At 50.4% G+C, this 14574-nt stretch overlaps 1 protein-coding gene across 42 annotated transcripts in view; it reads right to left on the bottom strand.

Moving 5' to 3' along the window:
• CIITA (class II major histocompatibility complex transactivator) overlaps window positions 1-14574 on the bottom strand; it is a 62333-nt gene extending 47759 nt beyond the window's left edge. For 13 of the 42 annotated variants that reach the window (XR_012429253.1, XR_012429254.1, XM_005591244.3 and 10 more), the window contains exon 1: window positions 14203-14574. Coding sequence is in view for 20 of the 42 variants with exons in the window: in XM_005591244.3 (XP_005591301.3) it covers window positions 14203-14485 (283 nt within the window). In the remaining 22 variants the exon portion in view is untranslated. Of the gene's footprint in view, window positions 1-513; window positions 625-1110; window positions 1185-1366; window positions 1624-2032; window positions 2243-3161; window positions 3351-14202 lie in introns of those variants that run through there. The other 29 variants (XR_012429255.1, XR_012429256.1, XR_012429258.1 and 26 more) reach the window with 5 other exon arrangements.

Here is a 14574-nt window from a genome sequence, read left to right as displayed (position 1 = left end):
CCGGGGGTTTGCAAGGTGATCATTTGTTGGAGTCAAGTTCCTCTGGTTCCTCTTTCTCCAAGAGGAAGAAGTACCAGTTTCCTTGACCTCACTCCGGAGAAGTATTTATTTATTTTTTCTTTGGAGTGGGGAGCAGAGACTGAAGACTTCCTGCCAAAGTTAGAAACTTCAGGCTGTGACTGGGGAGGGAGCCATGCCTTGAACTTCTAGGCTTTTGCCGCTTCTCCTGTGCCACCTAGGGTGGAGAGGGGTTGTGGGACTCAGGAGGACCACGGCTTTTAAGAGTTACAGACAAAGCTAAGCATGGTGGCTCTGATTCCTGCTTTCCTGGACCCTAAGAAGACCCAATTTCTCACTCCCACCCCGGCATTCGTATGCTGGCTTTCCGAGGCCCTTTAGCCTCTCTCCTTAGAGGGTGTGACTCAGGACCCCAAAGCGAGATACAGAAGCGAGAGATCAAGAGATCGGTTCAGTCCGGGAGACCCCTCCCCCACCCCTCCCAACAACACACACCTTCGCCAAGATGTTCAACGAGAGTTGAGGACTTCTCTCATCCTCCGGTTAAAGGTTTGGCTCCCTGCTGCCTCCCTGCACAGGGGCCCCCGCCTGGAAAGCCCAATACCCAAGATTCCAGAGTTAGAGGAGGAATATGACCCAACAGAGAAAGTGAAGCTCAGAGAAGGGCGGCCCTGGTCCAAGGTCTGGAGTACAAGAAGGGCGTGTGTTTTCCTCCGCGCTCAGGTGCGCGCCTCTGAAGGATCCCGGGCGCACAGAGTCCGCCAAGGGTGGCCTGGGGCGTGCGTCTGCTGCGCGCTCCCCGTCTGCGCTCCAGCTTCTCTGTAGAAGCTGCCGCCAGGCTTTCCTGCCACCCGCCCACGGCCCTGGAGCTCTGGGCACAGCAAGCCAAGCCCCGGGTTCCCAGCTCCCCGTTCCCATGCAGAGTCGCTCCAGGGATGCAGGAAACGAGGTGTTTCCCGGGTCTACATTCTGCATATTCCATCCCCCCTCCTCCCAGACTTACTGTGTAACCTTGAGCTAGTAACTAACAGTCTCGGAGCCTCGATTCTCAGCCCGACCTTAGGGGCTGCAGAGAAGACTTTGGTCACCTACCGCTGTCCCCCGGGCTCCCGCACGCGCTGCTGGTGGCCTCTCCCTCCCGCCAGCTCTGGGGCCGCGGCGAGTCTGTGGCAGCTCGTCCCCTTATCATCTTACCTCCCCGCCTCCCCGCAGATCTTTTCCCTTTCACTTTCTTTCCGCATCACTAGACGCTGGCCAGGCTGTGGAGCAACCAGGCACCTGCTGTGGCCACCACGTGCTTTATCAGAAGTGGCATCCCAACTGCCTGGGCCCTTCAAGAGGTCCCTACCTCCAGTCGGCTCCTCACAGCGGCCAGCTCCACTTCGAGGAAAGTCCCAGGCCCAGAGCCGGAGCCAGGAGCTAGGGAGCCACTTGGGCAAGTGATCAGCAAGCCCTGACTTGCAGAGAGCTCGTCCCCACCCCTGGGTGGCTCTCTGTTTCTCTCCAACTCAGTCCAACCGTGAAAGTGGCAAACCACCTCCCAGGGCACATGGAGGAGTGAACTGAGCTATTCAGTCCTCTGATGCTGGCCCTACGGAGGAAGACAAAATCTCTCAGGGCCTTCCATGGATGGAAAACCTGTGTCCCCATGACCACACCCCCAGTGGTGGCAAGAGTCCCGCCCTTCCTTTTCAGAGGTCTTGGATTCCTGCTGGGTCTTCCAGGGCATGAGACCTTGAGGTGGTGACTTTCCCTTTTCAGGCCTGTATTTCCTCATCTGGAATTGAGGGAGGGGGCAAAGTCACCTCTGACTTCTCCCCATCAAACCCTTTCCCCTAGCAACTTACAGCTGCACCCAGCAACACCCGCAGACCTGTCATCTCTCTCTGGGTTCACAGCAAACCATACATTTCAGGGGAGTCTGAGAAAAGGGGTACCTTTTCTCTGTTTCTCTGGAATGGCAGGACCAGCTGAGACCGCACTCTAAATTAAGATGCTTTCCCGGCCCTTTTACCTTGGGGCTCTGACAGGTAGGACCCAGCCGGGTGTGGAGCCAGGCAACGCATGGTGTAGGAATTCCAGCCAGGCAGCAGCTCCTGGAGTCTAGCAGCCCCTCCTCGTGCCCTCAGCTTCCCCAAAGATGCCTTCGGATGCCCAGCTCAGAAGCACACAGCCTCATCACTAGCCTCATCACTAGCCAGTCACTAGTCGGGAGCCCGCCAAGCTAAGCCAACATGCAAAGAAACAAGTGAGGGACTGTCAGAAAACTCTCCCTGCAAGGTGGCCCCAAGCCGTCAGATTTCTGTTTCTGAACACCCTCTAATTTTCCCACACTCCCTTAAACCCTTTAACCATCCAACAACAGCAATGCCAATAAAATTGAGCTCCTATGATGATATTCAGTTCCTACAAACTACTGGGCAGTGTGCTAGGTCCCTCGTCATTACCCTATCATATGGGCTTTCCCACAGGTCCATTTTACACTCCAGGAAAAGTGACTCAGAGAATATAAACAACTTCTTCAGGGGCACACCCTTCGCAGCCAACGGTGGAGCTGCCATGCTGCCTTCAGAGCCAGTGCTAGGTGTCTGCGCTGTGCTCTTCCCACCATCTGTCCCCTTGTCCCCTGCCCCTTTTCTAACAACACCATTTTAAAACTGGGGGAATGGCAGCATCCGCCAGCTCTCACCAGCTGCCAAGGGCTCAACAGCTACACCTCAAGGCTGACTCCAGTTTTGGTTTCCCTGCTTCTCTGGGGATGGAGTAGAGTCTGGCAGAGGTCCCGTTTTGCAGAAGCAGTGCTCAGTATTCACCCAAAGGGATGAGAAAGGATCTTGCTGTGGGCGGAGCCAGGCCAGCATGCTGAGAGTTAATGACACACTGCCGGAAAGTCTGACTTCTAGAACCTTTCGGTGCTGATACAGGATTCACAGTCCAGACACCTGGCTGACCTGAAGGTTCCCTCCGGTGGAAGGAAATAGACAACTCTTTCACATCTTCCAATGGCCTGCCCCAGCAGGACACAGACTCATGTTCTCATCCTCATCCCCGCCCCCAATTCAGAATAGTTTCTCTGTTTATCTAGAATGGCAAGACCAGCTGTGACCGCACTCTAAATTAAGATGCTTTCCCGGCCCTTTTACCTTGGGGCTCTGACAGGTAGGACCCAGCCGGGTGTGGAGCCAGGCAACGCATGGTGTAGGAATTCCAGCCAGGCAGCAGCTCCTGGAGTCTGGCAGCCCCTCCTCGTGCCCTCAGCTTCCCCAAGGATGCCTTCGGATGCCCAGCTCAGAGGCACACAGCCTCATCACTAGCCTCATCACTAGCCAGTCACCGGTTGGGAGCCCGCCAAGCTAAGCCAACATGCAAAGAAACAAGTGAGGGACTGTCAAAAAACTCTCCCTGCAAGGTGGCCCCAAGCCGTCAGATTTCTGTTTCTGAACACCCTCTAATTTTCCCACGCTCCCTTAAGCCCTCCCCACGCGTCTGAATTTCAATTCCTTGTTGTGGATTGCATTTGGTGAAGACAGAAAGTTACACAGAAAGTCTGTTGGGGGAACCTTCAACACTCTGACATTCATAAATGATGATCACAATGGAACCGCGCTGGTGCCAGCTGCCAACATGTGCCATCCTCTGCACGATGGGGCCAGTATCATAGCCGCCCCAAATGCCTCAAGACAAGCTGAGAGCCTCTTTTGGGGACTTCTTAGATGCCGTTCCCCTCTACCATGCCCACCCCCACACGAAATTGCCCTGAATTTCCCTGGAGATCATAAGTGGCCCACCTGTCATTTTCATCCCTAGATATTGGACTAAAACACAAGTTATGCCTAAAAGAGTGTTGACCCAAATATAGTACCCTTGTAGCCAGATGGTTTGGGATGACCCACCGATGTGATGCTAAATAATACTGACTCCCACAGGGAGAAAGGTAGTGTCTTTTCCAGGATCTGCGCATCCTCCCAATGGCATCAAGGACGAAGTCTCAGTTTGGTGCTAACATGTCTTTAACACCTCTTCTAATGTATGATCACTTCATTTTATAGAAAGCAGCTCTCTAGCCTCAGAGCCTTCTATAGTCAACAGTATCTTGCTAGAATCGAACATCACTCTGCTTTCTTGTTTAATGGTTACCTCCTGTTTTTGCCATTTTTTTTCCTTTATATTGGAATGTAAAGTTTTATGTGAAAATAAAGTAGATGTCTGGGCCAGGTGGCTTGTACCTGTAATTCCAACATTTTAGGAGGCCAAAGCAGGAGGATTGCTTGAAGCCAGGAGTTGGAGGCCAGCCTGGGCAACATAGTGAGACCCTGTGTCTACAAATTATCATCATTATTATTATTTTTTAGACAGAGTTTCACTCTTGTTGCCAGGCTAGAGTCCAATGGGACGATCTTGGCTCACTGCAACCTCTGCCTCCCGGGTTCAAGTGATTCTCCTGCCTCAACCTCCTGATTAGCTGGGATTACAGGCACTCGCCACTACATCCGGCTAACTTTTCTACAAATATTTTTTTAAAAATTAGCCAGGTATGATGGTGCACACCTGTAGTCCCAGCTACTCTGGAGGCTGAGGTGGGAGGATCGAGCGTGCCTAGGAGTTCGAGGCTGCAGTGAGCTATGATCATGCCACACACTCCAGCCTGGGCAACAGAGTGAGATCCTGTCTCTCTTAAAGAAAAGAAAAGAAAGGTGAATAAAAAAGGTGAGTGGTTAAAAAAATACCCTGTCATAAATAATAGTAAGGTGTTACGCAGAAAACACAAAAATGAGGAAGGTGGTACTGAAATGAAGGTTTGGAAGCAATGACTTGCGTGCCTTATGCATTTTTGCTGAAAGAGCACTGGACAGGGAACTTACTAGCAGGTGTGCGACCTTGGCCTCTTTACTTCCTCTCTGTGGTCCTCAGTTTCCCCAGGTGTGAAATGAGAGTGATGCCCTTCTTTGTAAGGTGATTACTTTGAAGGCTTCACTGTTTTCAGAAGTCCTGGGGTGAGGAGGGGGGTGGAAATTGCTGGACAAATAAGAAGTGCTAAGAGTCAATTTGAAACAGCCTTGCTTGGTGGGGCTAACAAACGGACATGGTGAATGTCAGAAATTCTAAGAAGGGCCAGGCGGGGTGGCTCATGCCTGTAATCCACTTTGGGAGGCTGAGGCAGGCAGATCATTTGAGGTCAGGGGTTCAAGACCAGCCTGGCCAACATGGCAAAACCCTGTCTCTACTAAAAGTACAAAAATTAGCCTGGCCGTGATGGTGTGTGTGCTACTCGGGAGGCTGAAGGACGAGAATCACATGAACCCAGGAGGCGGAGGTTGCAGTGAGCTTAGATTGTGCCACTGCACTCAAGCCTGGGTGACAGAGACAGACTCAGTTTCAAAAAAGAAAGAAAGAGAGAAAGAAAGAAAGAAAGAAAGAAAGAAAGAAAGAAAGAAAGAAAGAAAGAAAGAAAGAAAGAAAGAAAGGAAGGAGGGAGGGAGGGACGGAGGGAGGAAAAGAAAGAGAGAGAGAGAGAAAGAAAGAAATTCTAAGAAGTCTAATTATCCTACGACCTATTGCCACGGGAGAGGCACCTCTGACTGCTCAGCCATCTTGAGGTCCCATATGGGGGTCCCTTTCTGTTCTCAAAGATAGCTGGCTCTGATGTCCCCCCATCCCGCCCTCAGACCGATGGCCAAGGCAGCTTTGGAACTTAGAATGGGCCAGCCACGACTACCAACTCTCACCTGGATGACTGCAGCTGCCTGGTATATCTTCCCTGTACCAGAGGTTCATTTCAGTACCACCTTCCTCATCTACATCTTCCTTGACTCCTCCAGACCCGGGTCTTTTCCACAAGACCTGAACCTGACGGTGCCTGTGTCAGTGTAGGTCTCTGAGCAGAGCAAGGGACACCCGTCAACCCGTGTGTTTGGCTGATGGCAGAGGATGCACTTTGGCACCCGGAGGCACCAGGGTAGAGAGGCTAGAGATAAGTGGCAGTGGTACCCAGCCAGGAGCTGAGCTGAATTTCAGCAGAGGCAGGTGAAGGTTCAGGGATGGAAAGGGAGCGGGCAGGAAGGCTCAGAGGCAGAATGACAACCTCTGGCACTGAGTGAATGGGGGTAAAGAGCAGGAGGAGGAGTGAAGCCCACCGCAGGCTTCTTATCTGTTGAAACACCTGCCTCGTTGCTTCTGCCTCTTAAAGACTCCTGCAGGGTGGATGCGGCGACTCACACCTGTAATCTCAGCACTTTAGGAGACTGAGGTGGATGGATCACTTGAGGTCAGGAATTCAAAACCAGCCTGGTCAACATGGTGAAACCCTGTCTCTACTAAAAATAGAAAAATTATCCAGGAGTGGTGGTTCATGCCTGTAATCCCAGCTGCTCGGGAGGCTGAGGCAGGAGAATTGCTTGAACCCAGGAGGTGGAGGTTGCAGTGAGCTGAGATCATACCATTGCACTCCAGCCTGGGCAACAGAGTGAGACTCCATCTCAAACAACATCAACAACAACAACAACAACAACAACAACAACAACAACAAACTCTTGCAGAGGTGATGAGGATTCCCCGAGCCCAGGTCTGCTTGGGACAAAGTCAGTTCTCTCCTGAGAGGGGACCCCTGTCAGGAGAGGTGCTGCTGAAGCCAGTCTTGCCCTAAGGATCTGAATTTATTTGTCTTGAGCCAGAATCTAGCATGGCAGCAACCACTAGCACCCATACTGGGGTCCCCTGCCAAGTCCCAGGGAGAGATGGGGAGGAAGTTGGTCTTCCAAGTAAAGAACAGTGTTCTGGAAAAATTGCCGGTCCTTGCTGCAGTCTCCCAAAACAGATTTCGCTCAATCCTACCTTCGCACCTTGGTTCCCTGCAAGCCAGGGGAGAACGCTGGGAGCTTGCTCCCTCCCGGCGCTGCTCTCCTGCCTTCTCCCTTTTGGCCTATATTTTAGCCATCCTGCAAAGCTCGAGTTCCCAACTTCATTGCGCCACCAGCTAACTATAATTTTTTGCTTTGCTAGGTTTTACAAAACTTGCTGCAACATTGTTTGGCAATAAAACTTCAACTTTCAAGTTCATAAGCATCATCCCTGCTACCTCCGATTATATCATAAATCTGTTAATGTCTAGGGCCAGGTCTTTAATTTTCTACGGTCACCCCAATGCCTACATAGAACTGAGCATTTGAAAGACACATCATCAGGCTGGGTGCACACTGCACTTTGGGAGGCTAAGGCAGGCATGTCACTTGAGCCCAGAAGTTTGAGACCAGCCATGTGCAACACAGCGAGACCTCATCTGTACAACAAATAAAAAAATTAGCCTGGCAGAGTGGTGCATGCCTGTAGTCCCAGCTACTTGGGACGCTGAGATGGGAGGACAACTTGAGCCCAGAAGGTTGAGGCTGTAGTAAGCTGTGATTGCACCACTGTGCTCCAGCCTTGGCGACAGAGCAAGACCCTGTCTCAAAAAAAATAAAATAGGCTGGGCGCGGTGGCTAATGCCTGTAATCCCAGCACTTTGGGAGGCCGAGGCAGGTGGATCACAAGGTCAGGAGATCAAGACCATCCTGGCTAACACGGTGAAACCCCGTCTCCACTAAAAATACAAAAAATTAGCCGGGCGTGGTGGCGGGTGCCTGTAGTCCCAGCTACTTTGGGAGGCTGAGGCCAGAGAATGGCGTGAACCCGGGAGGCAGAGCTTGCAGTGAGCTGAGATCACACCACTGCACTCCAGGCTGGGCAACAGAGCGAGACTCCCTCTCGAAAAAATAAAAATAAAAAAAATAAAATAAAATAAAAGACACACTATTCCACGACCATTTGAAGGAATGAATGGAGTTTTAGATTTGAATGATCAAGGCAGCCTCCAGTTCCAAATGGATGAAGATTCCTCCCCTACTAGATTGAAAGTGCTTCTTCATCTCATGCTTTTTGGTGAAAGAGCACTGGATGGGGAGTCCACCATAATTTCTAGCAGGTGCTAAATAAATGATTCAGGAGAAGGAAAGAAAGGAGGTGAGAAAGGGAGGAAAAGAGATCGGTGAACAGGGAGATAGGTGAGTAGAATACAACTGCTATGTATCCAAATTAGGGAGGAACATGGGAGAGCATATGAGAACCTGGACCTACTGATGGATTGTTGTATAGGGGGCTTAGTTGGTAGGAAGGCAGGAAAATATTTTGACATGTAAATATATGGGAAATATATGGGTGATTAGGTAGGTACAGAAATTGATTAACTGATAAGTAGACATGAGTAAATAAGTATATAAGTATGTAGGTAGTAGATATAAATAGATAAATTGAGAAGTAGATTACCACGATAAGACAGGGCAAGAGGCTGGGCACGGTGGCTCATGCCTATAATCCCAGGATTTTGGGAAACTGAGATGGGTGGATTGCTTGAGGTCAGGAGTTTCAGACTGGCCTGGCCAACATGATGAAACCCTGTCTCTACTAAAAGTACAAAAATTAGCTGGGCATGGTGGCAGGTGCCTGTGATCCTAGTCATTCAGGAGGCTGAGGCAGAAGAATTGCTTGAATCTGGGAGGCAGAGGTTACAATGAGCTGAGATCATGCCACTGCCCTCCAGCCTGGGCTACAAAGCAAGACTCTGTTCCCCAGCCAAAAAATAATAATAATAATAATTAATTTTAAAAAAAGACAGGGTGAGAATAATGATAATAACAATAATAAAAAGAAATAGATATGAGAAGGTAAGTAGACAGATCAGGAAAGTTGGAGGGCAGGCAGGTAGGTGGATGGGAGAGTAGACAGTAAGGAACGCAGGTGAACTGTTCAAGGTCATAGCAACAGAGAATAGAAACCGTCCCTGGCTGGAGAAGTGCCAGGCTTAGGGGCAAGTTGTGTTTGGAACAGTCTGGCCTGGGAAAACCCATGGGGAAATGCCAGCTTCCGGATGCAGGTGTGTCTCCTTCTGTGGTTCCTGGGGTAGAGGGCCAGAGAAGCACTCCAAGGTGAAAAGCATGAGTTCCTCACCAACACATCCCCTTTCCTGAGGCAAAGGAGGTTCCCAGGATCAGAACAGGGGCTAGTTCTCAGGAAAGGAAGCCCAGAAGGAGGGAGGGCACAGCCTCTATCCTCTCTGGTATGTCACAGCTCTGGTTTCTCACATCCAAAGGATCAGATGGGGAAGGAAGCTGGAGGAAGGGAGCTTACCGATTTGTGGAGTGTTCCTACCTTTCCAATAAATCAGGCAACTTCCCAGAAGGAGGCTTTGTTCTATTCTTCCTAGAACTGAGACCTCATGGGCGAAAATACCACACAATGAAAACAGAACAACAAAAACAACCAACAAAGCAGAGTCAAAGGAATCAATAAAATCTAAGACCCTGGCAGGGGTGCCCTACAGCCTCTGAGAAAGTGTGCAGAATGGGCCCCTTCATGCTGTGCCTTCCATGGTCAAACCTAAGGCCAGCTGAGGCTGCCCACACTTAGAGTCATCTTTCCACCATTCACGTTGGGCTTGTGGTTGCCTCAGACGCCAGCCTCGAGGCTGAGTCAGAACCAGCTTCCTCTTGCAGGAAATGCATGGGTCTTACACTGAATGATGTCCCTGAGCCCTTAGATCAGTGACTCCGAATGCTATTATCATCTCCACTTTGTAGATGGGGAAACTGAGGCAGGGTGCCCAGGAAGTGCTCAGAGTCATATCTCTTGGAATTGGGAAGGCAGGACAGGCACTCAGGCTGTCTGAGGACATGGCCCATGTGCTAATTCAATGCCTCAACCCAAGGACAGGGGCCACATTGATTCAGTTCTCAAATATGCACAGTACCCAAGCACTCAGCACTGCGTTTTGCACAGAGTAGGTGTCTAGATATTGTTTGGGGCCCCCAGTGAGACTGCAGTAATTATTTTTCTCGGTGCTTCAAACCCCTGGTTTATCTTCTTCCTGTTCAATTCTCCTTGCTGTTATCCTCCTTATAGTGGTCTGATGTTTTTACAGTGTGACCTAATGCCAAGCACTGCCTTGGAAGGTTTCTACCTACCATCTCATTTAACCCTCACTAGAGCCCTGGGAGATTCGTGTCATTGCTCCCATTTCAGAGATGAAGAAACTGAGATTCCGAGTGGTCTAGTCATGTGGCTAAGGTCACATGGTGCATAAAGAACAGAGGATGGCCTCAGACCCAGAGTTGTCCAGCTGTCCAGCTGTCCAACCTCCAGCCTGGTTCTTTTTCCATCATCACCCATCCTAGCTCCCCCTTCTTTGGCTTCTGACAGGTGTTGTCCCGATGTTGTCACCCACTGTTGACCAGGGACTGCCTGAATGTTTGCTTTAACTTCCTATTGAGGCACCTGAGTTCCTCCAGGGCAAGGACCTTGACTCTTGGGACTCACTGGAGCTTTCATGGGACTGGATGCACAGAGGTTGCTCTGTGTAGCATAGAGCGAAACCCCTAAGCTCCCATCTCCAGAATTGAGCTTTCTGCACAATTGCAACTAAGGTACTGCAATATCTGAAGGTGCCTTCTGAATCATCAATTTCACTTTGAAGATTGCTGACCTATTTGGGGTAGATTTATGGTAGCCCCTTGCGTTGTTTAGGAGAGGAAGCCAAAACAGTACTTTTTTTGCAGAAAGTACAGCAATTGGCCAGGACTCATGAGACCCCATAGTCTCCCTCTTCAGAATATGACCAGAGGCAAATCACTTAACTTCTCTGTACCTCAGTTTACTCGTTAGTAAAGGAGGAATAATGGTATTACACGAACTATCCATTCATCCATCCACCCACCCATCCACCCACCCATCCACTCAATATTCAACAAATATATATTGCATACCTACCGTGTGCTCAGGCCCTGTGCTAGGTATTTGGGACATATTGTGATCAAAACATAGATCCATGTTCACATGGAGTTTATTTTCCAGTGGGAGGGTCAAACAATAAACAGCAAACACACAATACAAAAGTAAGATATACAGAAGGTGGGGAGCCAGGCGCAGTGGCTCACGCCTGTAATCCCAGTACTTTGTGGGGTGGACGGATCGCTTGAGGTCAGGAGTTCAAGACCAGCCTGGCCAACGTGGTGAAACACTGTCTCTAAAAATACAAAAATTAGCCTGGCGTAGTGGCTTACACCTGTAATCCCAGCTATTTGGGAGGCTAAGGCATGAGAACTGCCTGAACCCAGGAGGTGGAGGTTGCAGTGAGCTGAGATCTCACCACTGCACTACAGCCTGGGCAATAGAGTGAGACTCTGTATAAACAAACAAACAAACAAAAAAGTGGGGAAAAAAATCAATCTGGGGAGGGGGCTCAGAGTGTGGAGGGAGGAGCTGCAATTCTAAATGGTTTGGTCAGGGCAGGCCTCGTTGATAAGCTGCAAAGAGTAGAAGGAATTTAGGAGGTTGACCAAGAGAATGCTCGGAGAAGAGTGCTCCAGACAGAGGGAATGGCATGTGCAAAGGTTCTGAGGCAGACAGTGTGCTGAGCATGTCCGAGGAACAGCAAGGGTGCCAACGTGGCTGGAGTAGATGAATGAGGCAGACAGGAGTAGGGGATGAACAGCAGGGAGGTGATGAGGTGGGAAATTGTCCGGATTGTGGGCCGTTGTCCAGATTTAGCTTTTTCTCTGAGTGACGTGGGAGCCAGTGGAGCGTTTAGCACAGCAGAGGGCCAAGGTCATTACAGAATGGTTCGGAGGGAGGGTCACAAAATCCCCACATGGATGATTTCCTTTTCTGAACTCCCATAAAAATGAGTCAGTGCCCTTTGTTTACAAACCATGCAATTCTCTTGCCCTGTCCTCTTTCCTCCCCTCTGAGAGCTGTCCAGCAGCAGCACACCTGCCCACTGTAGAGGGTCAGGCCTGGCAGCCCTGGAGGGAAGCTGGCTGCAGGGCAGAAAGAGAAAGCAGGAAAAAAGCAATTTGCCCTATACCCCTCTCAGCTCCCCGAAGACCACACTGGGCCCTGAGTGCAGTTCCACTTTCTGGAGTCACGTGAGATCAGAAATAAAAATATTACCTCCCGAGGGAGGAAACACAGTTAAATAACAGGAACCAGCACTCTCGGAAGGAGGGGGTGGGAGGGGCTGGAGTGTCCGGCAGCAGCCTGTGAGGGCACATGTGGCTGGGGCGGGAGGGGCTGCAGCCAGGGAGAGAGGAAGGTTCTGGCTTCTCCCCCAGCTGGCATCTGTGCCGCCATCGAGACCACACTGACTGTCTGAACCCCTGTTGAGAAGCCAAGGGAGAATGTTTGGGTGGTAAAGATGCCCCCTTGCCTAGCTGTCTGTTAGGAGGAAGAGAATGAAAGATGAGGCCAAGAGACGATGGAAACCACTTGGGTGAGAATTTGACCATAAAAAGAGCCAACCCCGTAGAAATGTATGTCTTGGCAGGAAAGTTGGTAAACAGCATTGATCTGGTGCCCAAGATAAGGCCGCCAAAACGCATTTGATGCCCTGAAGGTTAAGTTGAAGATCAAAGCTTGTCTGTCTTCAAATCTAGCCTTCACCACTTCCCACCTGGGGGACCTGGGCAAGTTGTGTCACCACTGGGTAGAGTCTGTTTTCTTCTCTAAGTGTTAAATACGGATGAGGATCAAAGGGCTCAAGGTCAAGGGAGAAGTAAGTAAGAGGGTTCTAGATTGTGGTTAGGAAGTTTCTGGCACACTAAATACTCAATAAATGTCAATCACTGTTATTCTCTCAAGACTTGCATTTCAGAAGGAGATAGAGCTAACATCGTCTTTAGAAAGTTATGACCATGTCGGATGCGGTGGCTCACGCCTGTAAGCCCAGCACTTTGGGAGGCCAAGGTGGGAGGATCACTTGAGCTCAGGGGTTTGTGAGCAGCCTGGTCAACACAGTGAGACCTCATGTCTACAAAAAGTAATTTTAAAAAAGTATCCAGGCATAGTGGTACCTGCCTGTGGTCCCAGCTGGTTGGGAGGCTGAGGTGGGAGGATCTACTTCAGCACCGCAAGTTGAGGCTGCAGTGAGCTGTGATGGTGCCACTACACTCCAGCCTGGGCAACCAAACAGACTCTGTCTCAAAAAAAAGAAAGTTGTGACATTACAATGAAGGGAGGACTTCTTTGTAACTGGGTAGGAGACATAAAAAGTTGGAGGAGCCAAGAATGTGAGTGGACAGAGTACAGTACAGGCTTGTCTTTCCGGTTTAAGATGATTGTGTCACCAATGCTCTTAAAAATAAGGCATTCATTCTCTCTCCCTCCAAGCGAGTTCTTATTCTCTGTTTCTCATCTTTCTTTCCCCTACCTTCTCCCTTTTTCTCTTCCTCCGTCAGCCTCCCCTTTCCTTCCTCTCCCTCCCTTTTCTCCCTGTCTCTGCCTGTCTGTCTGTCTCTTTCTGTCTGTCTTTCTCTCCCTTCCTTTCTCACTCTCCCTCTCTCTCGGTTTCTGTCTCTGTGTGTCACACAGACACACACATGCACACATAAGCAAATGCATGCAAACGCACACATGCTCATGCACACACATACACACAAGGTGAGCTCTGCTTTCAGCTCTTTCTCTGGCTCCTCCTTTCTCTGCACCCCATTTCTCTATTTTTTTTAGATGGAGTCTCCCTCTGTTGCCGAGACTGAGTGCAGTAGCACAATCTTGCCTCATTGCAACCTCTGCCTTCCGAGTTCAAGCAATTCTCCTGCATCAGCCGCCTGAGTAGCTGGGACTACAGGCACCCACCAGGATGTCTGACTGATTTTTGTATTTTTTAGTAGAGACAGGGTTTTGCCATGTTGGCCAGGCCGATGTTGAACTGATCTCAGGTGATCCACTTGCCTTGGCCTCCCAAAGTGCTGGGATTACAGGCATGAGCCACTGCGCCTGGCCCCATTTCTCTCTTTTTGATTCACAATGATTGTGCCTGCATCCATCTTCCCCACTAGACTGCGGGCCCCTTGAAGGCAGGAGCTGATCTATCCATCCATGCCCCGTTAATGTTGGTGTATCATCAGGGCTCAGTGAGTGAACCCAAGCAGGCATTTGGCTGCATGCCCCTGGGATGGTTCCTTCCAGCAGAGTGGGAAGCAGCAGCGTACACTCCAGCACACCCAGCAACAGCGACAGTGCTCCAAGTTTTCACTGCTCCTGCCAGCTCACCAGACACCAGTCTGCCTTCCCGTTGACTTCCCTTTCAGAGAGGAGGGAAAATCCTTGAGCTGCCTACAGTCTGTCATTGCTCTTTGATTAAAAGTGATGCCAACTTACCATCATGGTCACTGTGGCCGGGGCCCCTCTCGGCTGCTGGGGACTGCAGCCCACTCTGGGCCCACCCCAGTAGGGCCAAGTCCAGGTCTCCTTTCTCTAGGAGGGTCAAAGAGATCTTCCTGGCCAGAGCCTCACTATCAGGCTCATGGAGCAGGGTGCAGTGGTATTCCCTGGAGAGGAGCTCCTCCTTCAGCAGGCTGTCCAAGAGGGCCTGCACCTGGCTGGGCTGATGGCTGGAGAGCAGTATTCGCACCTGAGTCAGGATGGCCTGGAAGTTGTTCATGGCAGCCCTTGGAGTCAGGGCAGCTGCCCTGGCCAGTGCCTGGGATCTCCGCTCACCCGGCGTGCAGCATCCAAAACATGAAGTGAAAT

This window comes from Macaca fascicularis, chromosome 20, assembly GCF_037993035.2.
Source record: "Macaca fascicularis isolate 582-1 chromosome 20, T2T-MFA8v1.1".
Taxonomy (NCBI): domain Eukaryota; kingdom Metazoa; phylum Chordata; class Mammalia; order Primates; family Cercopithecidae; genus Macaca; species Macaca fascicularis.
This window is presented reverse-complemented; position numbering and strand designations above follow the sequence as displayed.